The 23,679-nt window shown below is 38.5% G+C and overlaps 1 protein-coding gene across 7 annotated transcripts in view; it reads left to right on the top strand.

Annotated features, from left to right (window-relative positions):
* Positions 1 to 2,341: 2,341 nt before the first annotated feature.
* Positions 2,342 to 23,679, top strand: part of scube2 (signal peptide, CUB domain, EGF-like 2) — a 79,736-nt gene continuing 58,398 nt past the window's right edge. For all 7 annotated transcript variants that reach the window (XM_088334412.1, XM_088334407.1, XM_088334410.1 and 4 more), the window contains exons 1-6: positions 2,342 to 2,575; positions 2,839 to 2,955; positions 8,141 to 8,266; positions 12,853 to 12,987; positions 18,016 to 18,141; positions 19,128 to 19,244. In XM_088334412.1, coding sequence (XP_088190538.1) covers positions 2,488 to 2,575; positions 2,839 to 2,955; positions 8,141 to 8,266; positions 12,853 to 12,987; positions 18,016 to 18,141; positions 19,128 to 19,244 — 709 coding nt within the window. In that variant the 5' untranslated portion in view covers positions 2,342 to 2,487. The remainder of the gene's footprint in view (positions 2,576 to 2,838; positions 2,956 to 8,140; positions 8,267 to 12,852; positions 12,988 to 18,015; positions 18,142 to 19,127; positions 19,245 to 23,679) is intronic.

Raw genomic sequence — 23,679 nt, 5'->3', positions numbered from 1 at the left:
TCTACTTTTCAACTATATAAAACGGATAGCTCGTCTTGGAATTAAACGAGATCCCAAAATATCAATTACTTCGATACATTTAGTGGACTAAGACCACCATATCTAAAATACTCACGTAATTCATATTTCATTTGTCATGTTTATGTAAAAGCTGGGTGCTTAAAACATCTCTAATAATAAGGTCGTGGTTTGAACAATTTTATTGACACTATTAAAAGCAAATAAACAATGTGAGGTTTGAACATTTTTTCTCAACAATTTTAACAGCAATTAAGCATATTCACAATTTCGTTATATCTGACAATATGACGTTTTAACAATTTTTTCCCGACATTTTTAACAGCAATTAAACACACAATTTCATTATATTATATCCCAACAATATAAGTTTTTATCAACACTTAAATCTGTTTACTGATTTATTGCGTTCAGGTTTAACGACGGACGGATTTTCGTTGAGACGATATTTGGAAGAACAGACTTGTGTTGCTAGGCAACCACTTTGTTGAATCAGTGTTAATGCCGTATATATGTTTGATGCTCGATAAAATAAATCAGTTACCCAGCAGAAACTTATAACGCTCGTAGCTCTAAAAGTTTACTTTTTCAGTTAATTATGACTGATTTCACCAGAACAAGCTATCTGAACATTTACGGAGTTTACCAACACAAAATTCTATCAAGTTAGAAAAATAAGCATGAAGTAGTGTATAACATTTTTTATTTCTTTATTTGGGGTTTTTTTTTGGGGGGAGGCTTTTCATTAAAATGCATCTATCATTATTAACATAATGGAACTATAAACTATTTGCACAAAAACAGATGCACAATACAGTTATACATAAACGTGCTTTTCAAGGAAGGAAAAGTGCTTGAATTTTGGGTGAAGTGCTTGCAAATGCTTAAAAGTGTTGCCGTGTTTTTCAACAAGTCCCCTTAACAATGATTCCGACACTGCTTTCTGGTGGCTTTGCCATTGCCTGTTCGCCCTGATTAACTGCGGCTGACATTAGTTTGTAGGGCATTGTACTATGAAGTGTCATTGCCCCCTACGGATCATGAACAAGACGACAGATAAACGCTAATCTTAAACAAGGCACTGTAAAATGTTTAATAGTGCTTGGATTATAAATTAATGAAGGACATTTATTCTGGACCGTGAAAGAAATTAAGATAAATTGTAATGGGAAGAACTTCCTGCAATTGAAATTTCACTTACACCTATGCGGGGAGAGATTTGTCCTAAAACTATTTACACACATATTTTTTAAATACACAAATATATTCGCTATTTACTGAAGATCTAAAAATCATATGTCTTGATAAATGCACACGCAATACAGTATTAAAAATTGCATTTTTAAATTGCAGCCATATTTGTGGCTCTGCAAAATACACGATTCACGTTGGATTTCTTCTTTTAATGGTACTGGAGAAATTCGAAAATTGGCTTTGAAAGCCCTTTAAAAGTGCTTTAATTTGGCCATGAAAAAGATGTTCGAACACTGTATTTATACAGAGTCTTCAGCTAAAATCACGGTAAATAATCACTCCGAGAAACTTCAACGCTTTAAAGGGACAGTGGTTAATATTTGGTGCTTCCCGGTGGTACAAAAGAAAACTTCCATTCAGTAAAAAAACTCTAAAAATTTACTTGAATGGGTTCCCGCCGGGGTTGTAGTAGGACCGTTTCCTGTGGTGTGTCTTGGGCAAGTCCAGCCTGGTGGCCCCCAACCCTCTCCTAGCCAACAAATGTTTCCACCCGATCTCGAACCGGGGATATTTCGCGTACTAGACTTGGTGGCACTGATTTTCGATTGCATCAAGAAACGGAACCCCCTAATGCTTCTGATATGCAGGTAGGCCTTGCATGGCTGACGGGCCTATCTGTGTATGAGCGTGTGTGTGTGAAGGGGTAACTGCAAAGCACATTGTGAAGCGCTTTGGGAGATCTCCAGTGACTTGAAAAGCGCTATATGAACTCAGAACATTTACCATTTTACAACAGTGCCATCTAGTGGTCAAATATCACACGCTTAGGCTTTAACTTTCCCCATATGTATTCGTATTTCTAAGTGTTTTTCTGGATTTCCCTAACACCATAACCTTTGTGGAGTTGAAAACAATTTTAGCTTAACAGACGCTTTTATTTTGTAGAAAACCACTTCCGGCAGCGTACCCTGTAATACTTGACTTGACGCAGCGTTGCTTCAAAAGCTTTTCCCTCTCTCTCCTCTCGCTCCCATGTACGCGCACACGCGCACGCCCTCATTCTCGCTCCCCGGGGCACTCGCGCGCACACGCGCGCGCGCACACACACACACAGAGGCAGAGCCACACATTGACTATTCCTCACTCCTTTCTCTTTTGAAAAGGCCCTTGTGAGCAAGATTGACAGGCTAGAATGAAAATGAGGCGGACGCTCGCTCACGACTCCAGTGCGTACGCGTCCTTTTGAGCAGACCTCTAAACTTGGATCGTACCACCATGGGAGCTATTTGGGCTACAAGGGACTTTTGTTTGTTTTTGCTCTTGTTAAATAGTTGCCAAAGCGCCGCGCTTCCAGAGATTCGAGGTGGGACTATGGAGTGCGTGGATCGGTCTGCGTGAGCGTGTGCATATAGATATATACACGCACATGTGTGTGCGCGCGCGCGCGTGTGTGAATGCGTGACTTTGTGATGGCTACTTTACGCACGCTTTCAAGTGTGCGCTCTTGTTCTTTCCTCTTTGCCTCATTTGCACTTTTTTCTTCCTAAACTCTGCTTTTCTCCCGTGCACGCATTTTGTCGCGAGTGGCATGATTTTGTTGACTGTGCTGTGTGGTATTCCGAACAGACCCATGTGCAGAGGAAAGTGACGGCTGTCACATAGATGCCATTTGTCAGACGACCCAAGGCTCATACAAGTGCACATGCAAAACGGGCTTTAAAGGAGACGGCCAACATTGTGAAGGTAATGTGTGCATATACATGGCATCATTTCAGGGGGGCGTCGGGGACTTCGTTTAAGATTACAGTACCTCTCACACACTGCAGCTGCGTGTATTTGAGCGATTCAATGAGTAGAATGTGTGTAAGGAAGCAGTAACCGTTTGAATGAGATGTTCCTATGTTGCGGATTTCAATGTTTTTCTTTTTTACTAGTTACATGAAAGCATTTTATGTGGTAACCAGGGGTGGGAGATACTTGGAATTTTGGTATCGATGTAATCCAAGTAAATACAGGGTGGTATATCTGCTTCGGAATGTCATAATTGAATATTTGAACCCCCTGCCATATTTGCATGAGTTCATACTTACCATAGACACAAAAAATGATTTTGTTTTAATAATTAACTGCAAAGTGAAGTGAAAAGGTGGGGTACATCGTTTGAAGTGTCCTTAAAAAGTTCAAAGTAGAATATCCAACTTATCTTTTTATTCCACCGCACCTTATCAATTTTTATCTTTGTTAACATTTTTGGAGGTGATCGACCCTTGTAGAGGAAGCAGGAACTGCAAACAGAGGGGCTCAAAACGATGATGTTATATATTTTTTTTTAAAAAGCAAGTATCAAACAAACAAGCGGGGGCAACGCATCTAACAAAATTCCTGAACCAGAAACAAAGAACAAATCTGGAACTGGAAACTGTGAGGAGCAACGTAACAAAGAAATCAGAAACAAACACCAACAAACAAACCTGGATTAGTGGTGGAAATGACCCGACATAGTGTGCTGATCAAATTGTCCTTTTAAAGGGTTAGGGTAAATGTATCCAGTCACCACATACTTATGCCCAGTTCCAAACAAGGTGGGCGACGCTAACAATTTTACTTTCATCAGAGTTTTTCCGGACTCGCAACACGTCAGCAGGAAAGGAGTAGCGGTGATCGGGAGTGTAGAGTGATTTCATGCTCGTCCTTGCAGTTTCCTGTTGATGTAGCATGAGAATGGTGAAAGTGAGAAAAGTTATTTTACAATGAAAGTCCTAACTCCAACCCAAATGCCAAAAAAAGATGAAAAAAGAAGTGTTTGTTCAAACGCATCTTAGAAGTGTACATACTTGCGCGTGCTCCCCATCATTTCAGACAAATGCCGCAAGGATGACCTAAGCCAGAAGAGGGCATCAGTGAGTAAAACATTTAAAAATTCCGGACAACAATTTTAACAGTATAAAAAACATATATATTTCTATTTTAACTGTTTCGGACCAAAAGTCGAGAGTCAGACAAAGAAAAAAAGCAGCATTTTAATAAAATAGACTAACAAGTCAACATGACAACTACACCTTCTATTGCACAATATTTTGAAAATTAAAGTTCAAATAGTGCAAATTTGATTATAAAACATTTAACAGTATAAAAAGATAAAACAACTTCTATTATAACTACAGTATTTCACAAGAAAAGTCTAGAGAGTTAAACGAAAAAAAGCAGCAACGGAACAAAATTAAAATGCCTACAAGAAATCTAAACCATATTCCAACACATTCCATATTTTGGTATTAAAGTCAGTAGGACAAATAAAGTGTAAACACAAATTGATCCAATTCCAAAATTATAATCTATGTATAATCTTACGACCTATTATCAACATCATTAGTTATAGCTAGTAATAGTTCAATTGAGAAGATAGTATTTATCCCAAGGCAATGGTATCGAGCCTACCCAAGTACTCTCTCTCTATTGATAATATCAAAACTTGGATCGATCTGTTCATCCTTAGTGCATTTGTCGGACATGTTTCCGTGATGAGCTTTTGAGTGTGAGAACTAGTTATACAAAATATTTTGGTTTTGAGCCCTTTTCGAGGCCATAACAGAAGTGTGATGCCGTAAACTTCTTGGCGTTTTAGTCAAAAATATCAGCAGGGTCTGTGAGAGCATTTAAGTGCATGTGGGAGAGTTGCAGTACTGCCGCAAGTATTGCAATGAGCCTAAGAACCTTTTATTAGTATGTGCAGGGGATTTTATGTATGAAGGCATGTCAGTTGTGTATTCCAGTTGTTTGTGTGAGCAATAGAAAGTGTAGTAGGTTGTTTGAGAGCGTAGACGTTTGAGAAAATGCTTGTCTGTGGGAATCCGTTTATGTGAGAGTAAAATGTCACCAGAGTGAAGTAGTGCATTGTAGTTATGCACAAAAGAATTTCAGAGGTGTGTGTGAAAGTATTTCAGTAGTGTGTGTGTTTCAATTTCAGCCTGATTCAAAATGTTTCATTTTGTATGTGTGAGAGCATTTCAATATCGGACGTTGGCAGTATTTCAAAATCATATGAGAGTTTTTGTTAAGTTTATGAGTTGTACGAGAGTGACAGTTTACTGTGGCATGATAACTTTCAATAGTGTAAGTGAATGTCACATATGTAAATTTGAGAAGTCTTTTAGTAGTGTGAGAGCAATTCTAAATAGCGTTTCATTTAGTGATTTTAAATGTTTTATTTTGAGAGCATTCCAATTTTGGATGTGTGCAGTAGTGCCGTTCCAAGTATTTCAAAATTATATGAGTCTTTGTTAGGTACATAAGTTGTACAAGAGTGACCGTTTACTGCAGCATGATGACCTTTCAGTATTATATATGTAAACTTGTGAAAGTTTTGCTAGTTCGTATGAGATTAAGTCTTTTAGTAGTATGAGAGAAATTCTAATGAACGTATATTTAAGTGCCATGAGAGTGTTTCAGTAATATGGGATTGAGCTCATTTAAATTGTAGTCTGATTTTTAACTTTTTATTTTGTTTGTATGAGAGCATTTCAATATTGGAAGTGTGCAATAGTGCGAATCCAAGTATTTCAAAATTACATGAGAGTTTTTTTTTTAAGTAAATGAGTCGGACGAGAGTGACCGTTCACTGTGGCATGATAACTTTTCAATAGAGTAAGACAGTAAGTGTTTTTTATATATATATATATATATATATATATATATATATATATATATATATATATATATATATATATATATGTATATATATATATATGTAAATTGGAGAATGTTTCGCTAGTATGTATGAGAGCAAATACCTTAGTAGTGTGAGAGCAAGTCTAATGAACGTTTCTTTTAGTGCTCATGAGAGTGTTTCATTAGCATGGGATTGAGCTTGTTCAAATTGTCGTCAGATTTTTTTTTTCATCTTCTATTTATGCGAGCATTCATTATTTGGTGTGGTACAGTAGTGTGAATGCAAGTATTCCAAAAATATGTGTGTTTGGAGATTTTTAACCAGTAAGAGCATCCCAATGATATATAGTATATGAGCTATTGTTTACTGTGACATAACAGCTTTTCAGTAATGTAAAAGTGAGAATTATATATGAACATTTGATAATGTTTTGGTAGCCTGTATGAGAGCAAGTGTTTTGGTAGCGTGAGAGCAATCCTAATGTGCTTTTCATTCAGTGGGCAGGAGAGTGTCTCGGAAGTGTGGGTTTGAGATCATTTTGAATATAGTCTAATCAAAATGTTTTCATTGAGTGTGTGAGAGTATTTCAAAATTAGATGTGCTACAGTAGTGTGAATGTAAGTTTTCAAATATCATGTTTGAGAATATTAGCTAAGTATATGAAAGCATTACAATAATATGGGTGGGAGTGATTGTTTATTGTACAATGATGGTATTTTAGTAGTTTGGAGTTAATTGTTTCACTATTCTATGTAAGCATGAAATATGTACTTTTGAGGATGTTTTGTAGTGTGAAAGTGTTTTAGTAATGTCTATGAGAGCAAATTGTAATAAGTGTTTAATTTAGTGTGCATTTGAGTTTTTCAGTAGTGTGGGTTGGAGAACAAATCAATGGTAATCTAAATCAAAATGTTGTATTTAGTGTGTGAGAGTATTCCAATACGTGTGTTATGTGTGAGATTTTTTGTTAAGTATATGAGAGCATTACAATTATATGTATGAAAGTGATTGTTTATTGTGCAATGATGGTGTTTTAGTAGTTTGGAATTGATTTTTCAGTATTCTGCGTCAGAGTTACATTTGAGAATATTTTGTAAGTGTTTTAGTAATGTGTATGAGAGCAATTCTAATGAGTGTTTCATTTTGTGGCCATGAGAGTGTTTCCGTAGTGTGATTAAGAGAGTAGATTACAACGTATCCCTGACGACACAATTCAATGGTCATCTAATTCAAAATGTTGTATTTAGTGTGTGAGAGTATTCCAATGTGTGTGTTATTCCTGAAATTTTTAGTTAAGCATAGAATAGCATTACAATTATATGTAGGAGAGTTTGTTTATTGTGCAATGATGGTGTTTTAGTAGTTTGGAGTTAATTGTTTTACTATTCTGTGTAAACATTAAATATGTACATTTGAGAATGTTTTGTAGTGTGAAAGTGTCTTAGTAATGTCTATGAGAGCAAATTGTAATGAGTGTTTAATTTAGTATGCATTCAAATCTTTCAGTAGTGTGGGTTGGAGAACAATTCAATGGTAATCCAATTCAAAATGTTGTATTTAGTGTGTGAGAGTATTCCAATATGCGTGTTTTGTGTGAGAATTTTAGTTAAGCATATAATAAATAGCATTACGATTATATGTATGAGAGTGATTGTTTATTGTGGAATGATGGTGTTTTAGTATTTTGGAGTTAATCGTTTCACTATTCTATTTAAACATTAAATATGTACATTTGAGAATGTTTTGTTGTGTGAAAGTGTTTTAGTAATGTCTATGAGAGCAAATTCTAATGAGTATTTAATTTAGTGTGCATTTGAGTTTTTCAGTAGTGTGGGTGTGAGAACAATTCAAGTATTCTAATATTGGATGTGGTACAGTAATGTGAATAGTAGTAGTGTGTTATGTGTGAGATTTTTAGTTAAGAATATGACAGCATTTCAATTATATGTATGAAAGTGATTGTTTATTTTACAATGATGGTGTTTTGGTAGTTTGGAATTGATGTTTCAGTATTCCGTGTAAGAGTCAGAGATGTAAATTTGAGGATGTTTTGTAAGTGTTTTAGTAGTGTCTATAAGAGCAATTCTAATGAGTGTTTCATTTAGTGGCCGTGAGAGTGTTTCCTTAGTGTGATGGAGAGAGGAGCCATAGCATAGCATAGAATAGCATTTACATAACCTATTGTGACGTTCCAACAAATGAGCCGTACTGTACATGCGTTGCTCAACTTGGGTGATTTATATGCTGCTCACTCTCCAGACATTGATGAATGCGACTTGGACTACAATGGCGGCTGTGTACACGAATGCAACAATATTCCAGGAAATTATCGCTGCACTTGCTACGACGGCTTCAATCTGGCGCACGACGGTCACAACTGTTTGGGTAAGACCACTTTTGGGGTTTGGGGGGTAGGGGCCGGGTCACACATCTCATTTTGGTTGGCTTCACACAAACTTTCTCACACCGACTCGGGAGTTGTTGGTTTTTTGCTTTCAATCTTGCGCACGGAGAGAAAATGTAACCTAATACAAATAGTTTTGGTTTTGTTAATGCCTTGTCCCAAAAGTCAGATAAATATTTATGTCTGAAGTGAAATGAACAAGGGGGGGCGTTTAAACCCCCCCTCAAAAAAACTGGATTTAGTGTTTGTTTGGGCCAACCAACAAAACCATGATGTGATGGCTTATTATCTGCTTTTGAATTGAAACAATGAGTCCAAAGTAAGGGGTGAAGAATTCAACAACCCTATAGGCCATTTTTCATTTCCCAACATTTTGTATCCATCTTTTTAACTGAGTCCCAAAAAATTAAAACTGTGAACTGTATTTAGAGATCAGTCAGACTTACTTTAAAGGGACAGTATGTAATATTTAGTGCCTCCTGGTGGTACAATAAACCTTCAGTAAAAAACACATTGAATTTAATAGTAGGCCAATATACATGAACTATCATACCTATTCAAGTCATGTTTTTTTGTATAGCCCTTAATCACAAGGAGTCTCAAAGGGATGTACCCTTTGCAATATTTGCAACCCTCCACCAATATTAATTCTTATAAAAAAGTTGTGTTTTTTTACATAGGGGAAACTCTACCTAGAAGTCGCCGCCCTGTTTGTCTGGCATCTTGCTGCCACGCTGTTCTCTTATCACTGGTTCTCATTCGCATTTGAGAATACAGTGCCATCTAGTTGTCAAATATTACACACTGGGGCATTAAACGAGGACGGGGCAAATTTTTTGACTATTGGGCCGCATTGGGTAGATCAATTTTGCTGAGGGCCTGGACCAGTAGGAAGAATATGATTTGATTTTTTTGGGTATCTGCCAAAAAAGAGCTTCAAATCCGATTCCTCGGCAATAAATACAGTATGTCACAAAAGTGAGTGCACCCCTAACCTTTCTGCAAAGATTGTTTTATAATGTTTAATAGAACATCACTGAAGAAACATCGCTTTGACACAATTGAAAGAAGTCTGTCAACAAAGGCCATGGCTCACTCAAAATATAGCCTCTGGACTGATGAGAGAAAGATTAATTCATTTAAGCATGTGCTAAGCATGTGTGGCAGGAGCCAGGTGAGCAGTACAAACTTGTTTGTTGTGCCTAAAGCGTTGGGAATGTCATGGTTTGGGGCTGCATGTGTGCAACTGAAATTGGTGAGTTGAGGAAAACATGAACTCAAGTATGTGCTGTGGAATACTGGAGCGGAGAATGGTCCCCTTCTTCCAGAAACTGGGTCACAGGCAATGTTCCAGCCTCACACTAACCCCAAATACACCTCTAAGATGACCATGGCTTTTCTGAAGGGGCTAAGTGTAACGGGTATACACATTTGCCAAGGATGTCTCCAGATATAAACCCAATAGAACATCTTTGGGGAATCATTAAGCAGACAGTGAAGAAGCACAATACCTTGAGTATCCCCCAGCTTAGTCATGGTTTAATGGGGGAGTGAAAGAGCATTCCAGAGTGTGAAGCTCTGGTGAAATCCATGGCCAGGAGGATTAAGGTGGTTCTGCAAAATCATATTGAACTTTAGGAAATTTTACTTTAGGGTGTACTCACTTTTGTCACCAAGGGTTTAGCTACTAATGGCTATATTTTGAGTTTTTGAAGGGAAAAATAAATGTATATTACTATATAAGCTTTACACGGAGTAATTTTTTTGTGTCAAAGCGATGTTTCTTCAGTTTTATCCAATTAAACCAAGAGGAAATTTCTGCAAAAATGTGAGGGGTGTACCTACTTTTGTGACATACTGTAAGGAAAAAACATAAGGTAGGCCTATTACATTTATCTCATATCAGTGTTCTCGTTTGCCCAAGTCCCCGTGTCCTAGCCGCATCATTTTTGCTGGGGAGGCATAGTGTCGAATCAACGTGTGTCCCCGGGACGCAACTTTTTTGACACAAAATTGACATTATTACCCGATTACTTTTTTTTTAACAAAGATTTATCGCACTCCAAACTTTTCGTCAGGCAGATCCGCCATTGTTGTTTTGGTCTCGTGGTTCGAGATTTCTTCTGCACGCCGATCTCGGCAAACGAGATTTTGTTGCTTCGAGATTACGTCATTTTTGTGGTGCTTGTCGTCGAGTGAAGGTTAAGTATGCCTCCGAAAAAACATTATTAGGTAAAAATCAAGACAAAATTGGTCATTTATCAGTGTCAGTAATAAGTCGAAACATAATGCAGAGAGTAATAACAACGGCAATAATTATATATTATTTTAGAAGCTCATTACATTGAAAAGAAAATCATCGGACTCCAAGGAAGGACAGAGGATTGCAAAGAAAAGCTGATAATGGTGCTCTGTGAATGGTTATCAGGTCCAGGAAGCGATTGAGGCAGCGTCGGGAGAGAAAGCAACAGCAAGACTGCAGGTCTGGCTTACTGCTACGGCTAGTGTTGCCCTAATTGGCAGTGTAATATTTCTCTTATCATTTGTGGTCAGGGGATAATACGGGTTATCTGTTTAGGATAATAATTTTGCTATAAATGTGGGTATTACTACATTTTGTAGCTTGTTCATCTAGTAAAATACTTTGTCTACCACTGGAAAAACATTTTTATTACAAAGTTATACATTTTTTCCTTATTTTTACTTAATAAGAAAAGCATATTTCAAATCAGCGACATTATGTGCAATATTTTATTTTGTTTGATTTATGTTATTATGTTTTTGCTATCATAAACAGCTTTATCAAACAAAGTAATTAAATACACTGTGCATGTGCAAATGTATAATAAATAAATGAAAAGAAAAATAATATGCTGCCACCTAGTGATATGGATGAATGTTGCAGTTACTTGGCTAATCAGTGGAAGAAAGGAAAGATACTGAACAATGACATGTGTTTTTTTCCCTTTGTGCAAAGTTAAAAGTGGCTAATTTCCTAGGGCAACCTAACATAATCTCACAGCCCTGGCACACTGGTTGAAAAACACTGGCCTACACAAAACTAGCTATCTAGAATAGAATAGAGTTGTCTTTATTGGTATTGTATGTAATAATATTATACATGGCACTCCAAGGTAAAACATGTTATCATCCATCCATCCATCCATTATCTATACCCCTTATCCTCAGTAGGGTCGCGGGGGTGTTGGAGCCCATCCCAGCTATCTTCGGGCAGGGGACACCTTGAACTGGTTGCCAGTAAGTCGCAGGGCAGTAAAATATGTTATATGGACTTTAAAAAACTGAAACTATAAAGACTATCAGAAAAAATAGGCAAGAAAAACTATTGCAACGTAGCGCTTACAGTTTTGCCCAAGTTATAATGATAGTGAAATGAGAGAACAGTGCAGTAAGTACATTGTTTCAGTAGTGCAATAAAATTAACAGAAAAAAAAATCCCAAATAGGTCACAAGATATATGTTTTGACAGTTTTGTGGGCTCATTTAGGGTGGTGATGGCCCTAGGGAGAAAAACATCTCCAAGCCTGTTCGTCTTTGTCTTAATGGAGCTGTTGCGTCTACCAGAAGGCATCAGGTCAAAGAGGTGGTGACTGGGTTGAGAAGAGTCCGGTCAAGTTGATAGCTCTGTTGGGGTATTGCAAGCAAAAAATGTCCTCGAGACTAGGCAGAGAGCAGCCAATTACCTTCTGGGCTGTGTAATTGCTCTACGTATATTTTGGTGAAATCGCACTATTCAAATTGAGTTCTATAGCACTTTTCATACAGTAAAACAAGATTATAAGTGCTGCATTAAACATCTTTAGTGCAAGACAAAAGTAACTCTCCCCAACCAAAATACCTCATAGCACTTAAACAGTGATATTTTTACTTTTTTAGATTCTTATGGCTACTGTACAGTTTATGCATGAGATACAGGCTCGGCAGGGGTAGCTTGTAAGAGTTGTTACGTAGCCTAGCTTTTGTAGGCCGGACCAGAAGCCCCGCTATTGTTTTCTCTCCTGCCGCCGTCTCAGTCTCTTCCAGGACCCAATAACTAGCCACGGAGCACCTGATGGTTATCAGCATTTCATTGCGCTCTTTTTACTTTCCCCAGATTCTGTTCAATTGATACATCAGCTTTCAATGTAACAAGCCGCTAAAATACTAGCTGTCACCATGCTTAGCAGTGTGTTTTTGGTGGACCCACTGACTGGACCACCCGTCCAGCTGTTTAACTGACTGCACACAACTGCTTATCACATTCGCGCACAGTCACGCTGCCCAATACACACACACATACAGAACCCTCCGCCACCTGCCCCTGTGATAGCATTTGCTGTTTGCTGTCTGCTGAACACAATGTACGATGAAAATCCACAAAGTATCAAAACAGCGTGATGTAAACCGCGATACAGGGAAAGATCTTGTACATGAAGTACATATTAATAGGGAACCGATCTAGTTTCTAAAAAAGTGAGTCCAGCCTATGCTCACACCCCGGGTTGTGGTTTGGGCACCCCGCCTGGCTGTAAACTCTCCAATGAATGGCTCTGACTTTGAATTTCAGATGTGGATGAATGCAAGTTCAATAACGGTGGCTGCCAACACACTTGTGTCAACACCATGGGCAGCTACGAGTGCCGCTGCAAGGACGGTTTCTTCCTCAGCGATAACCAGCACACGTGCATCCACCGCTCTGTTGGTGAGTATGCATAACTTAAAATTAGTTTTATCTGGTTATATCAGTATCAGAAATATTTTATTAACACTCCACTTATTGAAACATGAATATTTTGTTTGTTTGTTTGTACATGATTCAATTGTTTGTTTGTTTGTAAATGATTCAAATTGAATCTTTTCTTCCGGCGCCGTCACGAATGGCAGCCACTCCAGCAGCTCCCGTGTTATTTTCGATTGTTCTCGATTGTTCTCAGCTCAGGGATGCTGCTGGAAATGTGAATTTCCCTTCGGGGATGAACAAAGTATCTATCTATCTATCTATCTATCTATGCTTTAGCGCTACTAGCAAACAAAAAATATCAGCTCATTATTATTTTTTTCCTTTGTGCATTACGATCTAACGGTGTAACACAAATAAGCAAAAAACAATTCAGTGTTGTGTAGATAACGACATAATGACCGTCATACATTCTTTATGCTCTGCATTGAACAAACAATATTAGTCCCGCACTGATAAACTCAAAAATAAATTGAGACATCTAAATGTAGTGTTATTGTATGAATCTTATTTGAGAGTGGATATGGAGAACCAACCCTGTCATATGAAGAAAATAAATATAACAATAAATTAATACTGTACTTAAAAATGTATGCCATATAAATGAATGAACGCATAAATAAATCGTAAAATATCGAAATGTATGACCTACATGCAATATATTCATATATTTATGGATTTTTACGTTTATTTTGTCAATCATTTTTCTGTATTTAATTTTTCATCTATTTTGTCGTGTATTTTGTCATAGTAAAATGTTATTTAAATATGGGGCGGGTCAAACTAGCTGAGGTTTTCACCTATTGGTTAATAGACAAGTGCACCTATCGTTTGTCACTGATCAACCAATGGGTAATAATCTCAGGGAGAGACAGAGAGACCAAGAGAGAGTGTCTCAAAGGGAGCCGAGTATCGCTGTTCACTTTAAAGATTTTGTTTGAATATATATATATATATTCAGAATATTATTATTATATTTTCTTTTAATTATACAAGTTTATAAGACTCTGGCGGGACCAATTAAAACCGGTCAGCCTGCCAGAACCTTCCTATGGTAATGGAAACACTGTCTGATCTAATATAAATCTGTCTAATGTCATCAAAATCTATCTAATATTAATTTATCTTAATTTATTTATAAATTCCAATTTTTATCTTTGTGTGTGTGTCCGTGCATGTGCGTGTGTGCCCATTCGTCTGTCAATCATAGGCTCCGAAACGGCTGAACTGATTTTTATGAAAATGTACACAGTAGTACTTCTTAGCTAAGTTTCGTGTCAAGGAATATTTAATTGTATTGATCAAATCAAAGAAATGCAATTAGAAAATTAAATTTTTGATGTCGTTTTCATTTTGGGGATTGGGAAAAAAAAGAAAGGTTCATAAAACGCCCCCTTTTCTGGGCAACAAAGATAATGTAATAAAACGCAGCATGCATTTATAAAAATAAAATAGCAACCTTTTAACCCTCTTAATATAGTTCAAGTTTGTTTTCTGTGCAGTAATTTTTTACTTTTGACCTTTGGGGTCTTCGGTGGATCACACACACACACACACACACACACACACACACACACACACACACACACACACACACACACACACACACACACACACACACACACACACACGCTGGTTTGCTACCTGCCTGGTTAGTGACGTTGCCAGGCAGGAGCTTGGGCACACATTTCAATCAACTGCGGCCAAACAACCTTGCCCGAATAGTACATTTGTTTCTACATTTGTCAGGATCGGTCCTCCATACATAGACAGGTCTCACCCAGTAGCATTATGTCTGATATCTAAAGTGAAAAAAATAAAGACAAAAGGACTCTCTGTACCATACGTGCAACACCGAGCGTTCAAAATTTTAAACGAGACTCAAGTGTGCTTAAGACTCCTTGCCGAGTGACAAATTCTCATACAAATTCAAGAGTCGAAAGGAACAATCAGGCCTGACAGCTTCAAGCTGGCTTCCATCTCCTTGGCTTTTCATGGGCGGCGGCAACACGCTGTGGGAAAAAGGATGTCTGCATCCCAGAGAACAAAAGCAGTTAATAAGTGCAACACTCGCCCCTGTGTGCTTCTGTGTCACACATCACACTGGAGCGCCTTTGTGCTCGCCACTCCATCAGCTCCCGATGGGCTTTTGAAATCCCGAAAACTCGGCCACTCAGCCGTGACCCGTCTATACAAATGCTCCGTTTCTCATTTCCCAGATAAAAGCGTCAGTGGCGCGCACGAGCACCCCGTCTGCTCTGGAACCGCAAATTGAACTCTTTCAACAGCACTGAGGGTAAATAATGAAGAAATTATCAGTCGATAAAGTTTAATCTCCAAATAAACATAAACAGCTTCATGTTGTTATTCAAATCTTTAGATCACTTTAGATCAGGGGTAACTTTAGGTTCAGTGCTTTGAGGTGCTAAGCACCCAGTGTCTGGCTGGTTGAACCTTTTTTTGCATTTCACTTAAAAAGATTAAGGATCATTCAACACTGTTCAGTAGTGTCACTTCCTATTTGTGAACCTAACTTTACACTTTGTGGTTAGCAGAGGTGGGTAATGACGAGCTACATGTACTCTGTGACATTTGCTTGAGCATGTTTGGGACATTTTGTACTTCTAGGGGGATATTTTTAAATCACTGTACTTTTTACTTTTACCTGAGTAGATTTGTGAAAAAGAAACAGTACTCTTACTTCTCAACATTAGACTACATGGAACCCGTTAGTTAAGTAAGTACGTACGATTCCTCTTTCGCTTGTTTTCTCCCGTGTCCTCTCTGTGAGAGCCGCTGTTCCAATATGGCTCTTTCAACATATTGGGTTGCCGACCTCTGGGCTAGCTTGTTGTTCTTTTTTTCTTTTTTCTTCACTCTTATATTTTTCCTTCTTTTCCCCTCTTAATATTTATTCATGTTTTCTTTTTTTCCTTTTATCTATTATTTCTTTCACTCTGTTTTTTCATTCATTCCTTCATTTCTTCTTTCTTTACTTTTTTCTTCTTTTACCAGCCCTGTTTTTCTATTGATTATTACCGGCTTTTTTTCCTTTCCTTCTTTTTTCTTGATTTTTTTCTTCTTCCATCTTTTCTTTCCTTTTTTCTTTGTGAAAGGCTGTGCAAAAATGAGAAGTAAAATGGTGCCTTGAGTCTCCATAGTTTGTATTTTTCTTGTCCTTTTGGGCACTTGTTTTCACTGGCACTACACAAAACAGCGACATCTAGTGGTTACACAAAACACACAATCATTGGAAGATCATTGGAGATGCAATGTTTTCAGTTCAGTTTAAGTATATGTAAGTATAACGCCATTCCAAGTTTCTCTCTTATTTCTAAGCATGAGAACAATCAATTATCTGCTAATCTCTCATTAGGAGCCCCTTTTGTGTGGAGCAGCTCGCTCACTGTAAGAGTCTGGAGAGCCTCATTGTGCTTCTTCGCTGATGACACCACAGTGCTCGGGCTGATTTCACAAAACAGCGAGGCAGCCTACAGAAAGGATGTCCAGAGGCTGCCGACCTGGTGCTTTGAAAACACCCTGGCCCTGAACACGCAAAAAAACAACAAAGGGGATTATGGTGAACTTCAGGAACAGGAAGTTTCACATCCATTAGCAAAATTTAAAAGCCTATTTTGCGGTGCAGTAGCTAGCACATTTGCCTAGCACGCAAAAGGTCCCAGATTCTCGGATGAAAATATAAATTGGCCTGGAGAGGGATGAGCGCCACCAGGCTGTTTTTGCCCAGGTCACCACAGAAAATGGTGCCCCTACATCCCTAGTGGTTAAGGGATCGAACCAACCAGTCTATTAATAGAGTGGTCCTTATATATAGGGAGAATATCCAACGTAAATATTTTGAAAAGCAAAGGCCCGAATACCGTGTGAAACCATTAAAAAACACATCATTTGAAGTTCCAGAAGGATCAGAAATATTGAAGAGGTGGCCCAAGTGTTTTTAGGGAATGGAACCATGTGGGGGAAGCAGGAACTGAAGCAGGTTTGCTCAAAAAGAAGGGTTGCATTTTATAACGAAAGAAGGTACAAAGTGACAGATAAGGGTTCACAAAACAAAAAAAAATGTCCAAACACAACCAAACCTGACAAGGTCTAAACCAGAAACAAAGACCGAAACTGGAAATGGAAAATGAAATGAGCAAAGAAACCAGGAACCAAAATAAACACCTGGCCTGGTGGTGGAACTGAAAATGACCTGATCACGTGTGATGTTCAAAATATCCTCATAGAGGGTTCAAGAGAATTAAGCACAGGTTTGTGTTGATTCAACACGCCTGTGTCCAGTTTCAACCCGGGTTCAGGCCCTCTGGTGGTAGGAAGCGTACCAGACCCTAACACCAAGGCCTATTTGGCCCGGGAATATAAACAACTAGAGCTGTGCTTATACTTTTTATTTAGTTTGGCTTCAAAAGACTCACATAGGGTGTGAAACAATGAATAAAACATGTGTGTCACACTTATTTGATAAACAGTACTTTATTACCAATTTTCATTTATTGCTAACTTTGTTACAATTAAGTTTCAAAGGGTTATTGGGCCAAGCCAAATATTGGAGTGAAAAGTATGGTGACTGCGATTGTTACGAGAAAAGCGACGGAGGTCTGACTCCTTGGCCTTCGTGGAGATCTTGGCCCTCTCCCAAAACAAGAACACCACCTTCACAACAGGGCTCGCTTTCTCCTTGACCGTCTTCCTTGATTGAATGAGGAAGTGAAAGAACCAACTCAGCACTTCCCTCAAGGAGGGTAGCTGCTTTCTCATCATTGACTGGCAGATGAGCCCTTGTTGCATTTGTAGTTTACATATTTATTATATATATCATTAATTTATTGTTTTATAACATATTTATCCTTTTGCTCATGTTTATCCTATTCAATGTTTTTTTACTTGCACTGAAAAGAGAAGACCTCCAATTTTGTTAAACTCATATAATGACTTTAAAGGCCATTCATTCATTCATTCTGTGCATCCCAGAGGGCCTCAACTGTATGAATAAGGAGCACGGCTGCGCCCACATCTGCAAGGAGACTCCCAAGGGGGGCGCTGCCTGCGAGTGTCGCCCAGGCTTCGAGCTGGCGCGCAACCAGAGCGACTGCATTCGTACGTGCCGAGCTCCGTCTGCTAGGGGTGGGCGATACTGAGTTTTTAGTATCAATCCGATTGATATTGATACCGATACTTTTTGCTCTGAAATGTTATGATCATTAAATAGCTGAAACTTTTCCCCTTGAATTATGTTATAATTACAATAAAAACAGCACACAGATTTCAGACATAACCGTGCAATGAAACGTTTAACAGTATAAAAAGTACATATAAATATTTCTATTGAAACTGTTTCAAAATAAAGCAGCAATGTAACAAAGTCAACACGACAACTATAATACCTTTCAAGTCAAGTCGTCATATTTATTTGTATAGCCCTTAATCACAAAATGTCTCAAAGGGCTGCGCAGACTACCACAACAACATATCCCAATCTAGAACCTACCTGAAGGCAAAAAAAAAAAGCGCCATTCTGTACATCTCCTATAACTTCCAAATCAATGACACATTGCACAATATTTTGAAAACAAAGCCAAAAAAGTGTAAACAATCCTGTCTAAAAACCTTTAACAGTATACAGAAAATACGTGTACTACAACATCTGTTTCTAGAGAGTCAAACCAAAAAAAGCAGAAATCTAACAAAAATACAAATACTGTATACAATGTTAACAAGACAATTAGAATCAATTCTAAATGCATTTGGATACAATTTCAAAGTCATATTGAAACCGAAGGGGATTATGGTGAACTTCAGGAACAGGAAGTTTCACGTCAATCACACAAATTTGAAAGGTGCCCCAAAGCCATTTTTGCGGTGCAGTAGCTAGCACATAACCTCTATATTTCGACCCACTAACAACATTATCATAGTGATATTTGTAATGGGAACACAGTACAGATCCCAAGACAATAGTATCGATCGGATCCAAGTACTCACACAGTTTCGATCATATCGATATTTCCATCGATCCACCCACCCTCACTTTGCAAACTCGTCGGAGGGCTCGGCTCACGTTTCCATGTTGTCGGCTTTCGCAGTGACGTGTAACCATGGCAACGGGGGGTGTCAGCATACCTGCGAGGACACCGATAGCGGCCCCATATGCAAGTGCCACGTCAGGTACACCCTGCAGCCTGACAGGAGGTCGTGTGTTGGTAAGTCTATGCTGTTGGATTTCATGCACACATGCACTCCAGTGTTTTCCGTAGAATTTTGTGAGACCCTGTTGGGTGGACAGTCCACAGGAATCCCCGAAAGACAATGATGTACATTTTAGATTATAACGCATTGATCCGGTGCATTTTTCGAACAAAATCAAGAGGCAAGATTTATGATGAAACAAAGCATAGTAAACGAGACAGGAGTTTAATGCAAAAAAAAAAAGGTTGGTAGAATACAAATAACTGGTGTTGTTTCAGTGCCGATGCTGTACTATGAGTGGGCGGCAGTAGCTCAGGAGGCAGAGCGCTCGTCCTTGGGATCAAGGGATCCCAGTTCGAATCCCGGCTCGTCCGTGTTACATGTCGAAGTGTCCTTGGGTAAGACACTGAACCCCTTATACCCCCAATAAGCAGGTTAGTGCCTTACATGGCTGCAAGGCCGCTATTGGGAAATGTGGAGCACACTGTAAAGCGCTTTGGGAAGTCATTGACTTGAAAAGCGCTATATAAATGCAGATCATTTCATTTCATTACTATTTTAAGGTATTGTGTTGGCGAGTAAACACACAAATTTACGGATATGAGTTTTCAATTAAATTAAATGTAATACTTACATTGGTGATTTGATAAATTGGTAAATTACAGTAATACTCAATAGACCCGCTGCTTTTGTGATTGTTGCTATGACAAGATGCCTGATCTTCGATGGTTTACACTTTATAGGAGTTTATTGTAAAGCGTAACTTGTTAGTGGTGGGAATTACGGCTCTTTTTCGGTAACAATGTCTTTCGGTTTGACTCACAGGCTCTTTCGGCTCCCGAACAGCTCTTTAGATTTACTTGTTTTTTGGGATTTATCCAGTCCAAGTAAATACATAATAATATCTGTCCATACTGATACTTTTTGCCTGAAAATTTCATGATCGATCACTGAGTAATTGATTCCCTCTCCCCAGATGTTAGTTTATAATTACGATAAAAACAGGTAACACAGACACAAGATCCGGGCACTAAAAATGTTTTATTTCTTATTAAATAATTACATTGCAAACTTTAACCATTTACAAAATTAATAGAAATATTTCTATTATAACTCTTGCTGGTTATCAGAACAAAAGCAAGCAAGTCAGACCAAAAAGGCAGTTTTGTAACAGAAATAACAATTCTGTATAACAATGTCAACAACAGAACTAAAATACATTCCATTGCAAAGAATTTTGATAATAAAGTCAGTAATGCAAATAACGTGTAATTTGTCTCATAGAATCAATGGATTTACAATTTTTTGTTCAGAAACATCAACATGTTTATATTTGTGGCTCCAGCTGTTTGCTCCCTGTGGGGTGAGCTTTTTTCATGATTTTATTTCAGTTTGTAGTGTTGCCACAGGGGCAGACCACTTTACCATGCAAATTACTCCTGCCATTGTCCTTTTCTGGATTTGAAAAAATGTCCACACTATGCTGCGCTTCCTTTTTTCCGCTGTCGTGCTTTGCTTCTGGTAGAGTGGGAACATAGATTTGGCCCTGTCTTTTGCCTGGCAAGCAGGATGAAGAAGCCGGCCAGGTAGGAAGTGTTGCTGTTAGTATGCCTGTCATTCACACACTCAGGCATGAAATAAGAGAATTGCGCTGGGTGAGCCTGAGAAGGGACCGTGTCCACCAAAGCGTTTTCCAGCTCTGAAGGAATTTAACTTTTTTTTTGTTTTAATTGCATTGCCTTGCTTTTATGCTTTGTTGCAAATGGCGGCACTGTGATGAGGCGCTGGGCAGGTTTTCTGAGTGAAACACTGGGTGCCAAAACCTTTTTTCGGTCCGCCGAAAGATGAAATATGCTCAACTTGCGAAAAACGCGACCTTTGCCGATGAATGGCCGTTTAATCGCAGTGCAGGGCGGGCGGGAGAAACAAACATTCATTCATTCATTCATTTATTCATTCATTATCTGCACCGCTCATCCTCAGCAGGGTCGCGGGGGTGCTGGAGCCCATCCCAGCCATCCTCGGCAGTGGGCAGGGGACACCCTGAACTGGTTGCCAGCCAGTCGCAGGGCACACAGGGACTGACAACTCACTTGATCATTCGCACCTAGGGACAATTTGGACTGGCCATTTAGCCTGACAAGCATGTTTTTGTAATGTGGCGGGAAACCGGAGCGCCCGGAGGAAACCCACGCAACTACGGGGAGAACATCCAAATGCCACACAGGAAGGTTCGATCCCATGACCTCAGAACTGTGCTGCACATGCGCTAATCAATGCGCTACCGTATTTTCCGCACTATAAGGCGCACCTAGCAGCCTTTATTTTTTTTCAAAAGCTGAGCATGCGCCTTATATATGGATGAATATCAAGTCGCAAAGTCTTGCAACTAAAGCAAGCAGCCGCCGACTAGATTTTCCCCCGAAAGCGAAGTCGTCCGTGGTGTATGCTGGGATTTATATACCGGCGTTTCATTTCCTAACCAATGTTTAAATCATCATTTGAATCAGTCACTTTTGGCTAAAGTTATTCGGAGGTAAAGAGGGCGGATCCTTTTTATCATTTACAGGCTCGCATAGGCTAAAGGGGCGAAACAAAGCCTGCAATTGGCCGAAAAAGATGAATGTGAATCACAGGTTGGGTTGCACTACGGCATAGAGAAAACATTTTTACTATTCTGTATTTGTAAATATTTTACCCTCCTGGATTTAGTACACTCACGGTTGTAAGAAGACCATTTTCCCCCGAAGGCGAAGTAGTCCACGGTGTATGCTGGGATTTATATACCGGCGTTTCATTTCCTAACCAATGTGTCAATCATCATTTGAATCAGTCACTATTGGCTAAAGTTATTCGGAGGCAGAGGGGGCGGATCCTTTTTATCATTTACAGGCTTGCATAGGCTAAAGGGGCGGAACAAAGCCTGCAATTGGCCGAAAAAGATGAATGTGAATCACAGGTTGGGTTGCACTACGGCATAGAGAAAACATTTTTACTATTCTGTATTTGTAAACATTTTATTATCCTGGATTTACCACACTCATGGTTGTAAGAAGACCATGGTTACGTATCATTATTGAACGTGATGGCTGCAAGAGAACTTAGGTGAGCTATGTGGCTTTATATTTTCCCGGTATCTTGTTTTAGAACGATCTTGATGTTTCTGTGATGAGTCTATTTTTAAACTAAATTCAATTAAAAGTGTTTATTGTCATATGCGCAGTAAAGAACCCCATTTCCCTGCACAATAAAATTCTTACTTTGCTGTCCACACAGTTGCCAGCAAAAAATAAAATGGAAACAAAGAAATGTTTGTTTGGTGACATCGTACGGACACCGCATCCGCACGTGTCTACGACACGTATTTGCTTCCTTGCAAGCTTTCGGAATGTTAAGGGCGTAATAAGTTTGACTGAACTATCTGACTGTTTTGTCGACGTTCCCATTGTAGCGCCTTATAATCCGGTGCACCTTATGTATGGAAAATATAGGACAAAAAACTATTTATTGGGGGTGCGCCCTATTACCCGGTGTGCCTTATAGTGCGGAAAATACGGTATATATATATATATATATATATATATATATATATATATATATATATATATATATATATATATATATATATATATATATATATATATAGCTGCTCCTCTTGCACTCTTTGCACTACTGTATAGTACTCATAGCTATAATTATTTGCTATATTATTTAGTATTTCAATACTTCAACACAATACTACATATTTATATCTGTACATTGAAGGAAACTGTGTGGGTCAGATGTATCGACATTTCGTTCTGTATACATGTGTACAAGAATGACAATAAAGTATATCTGAATCTGAATATATATATATATATATATATATATATATATATATATATACCTTTCTTAGAATCATTGAGACACCCGAGGTGATATTTTGCATGGGTCTCCACTCCGATTGAGATTGACCGTCATGTTTAGCTCCTTTTCTAATGATTACAGTGGACCTTTTTCAGCAAGCTGCTTGGCATATGCTCCGTAGCCCTGTCCAGCCTTGTGGAAGTGTACATATTTGTCTCTGGTGTCTTTGGACAGCTCTTTGGTCTTTGCCATGTTACAAGTTAAAGTCTTACTGATTGTATGGGGTGGACAGGTGTCTTTGCTACCGACCTCAAACATGTGCATCTGATTAAGGATGATACATGAAGTGCAGGTGGACTTCTAATGAGCAGACTAACAGGTCTTTCAGGGTCAGAATTCTAGATGATACGCAGGTTTTCAAATACTTATTCGCACCTGTATCACACAAATAAATTGTTGAAAAATCATGCATTGTGATTTCTGGATTTTTCTTTTTAATTTATCTCTCTTACAGTGGACATGCACCTAAAATGGCAATTTCAGACCTAGCCATGATTTCTAAATGGGAGAAATAGCAAAATATATGTGTGTTCAAATACG

Source organism: Urocampus carinirostris, chromosome 4, assembly GCF_059441175.1.
Source record: "Urocampus carinirostris isolate Australia breed hairy pipefish chromosome 4, RoL_Ucar_1.0, whole genome shotgun sequence".
Taxonomy (NCBI): Eukaryota; Metazoa; Chordata; class Actinopteri; order Syngnathiformes; family Syngnathidae; genus Urocampus; species Urocampus carinirostris.
The sequence above is the reverse complement of the archived record's forward strand: the minus strand, read 5'-3'. Positions and strand labels throughout refer to the sequence as shown.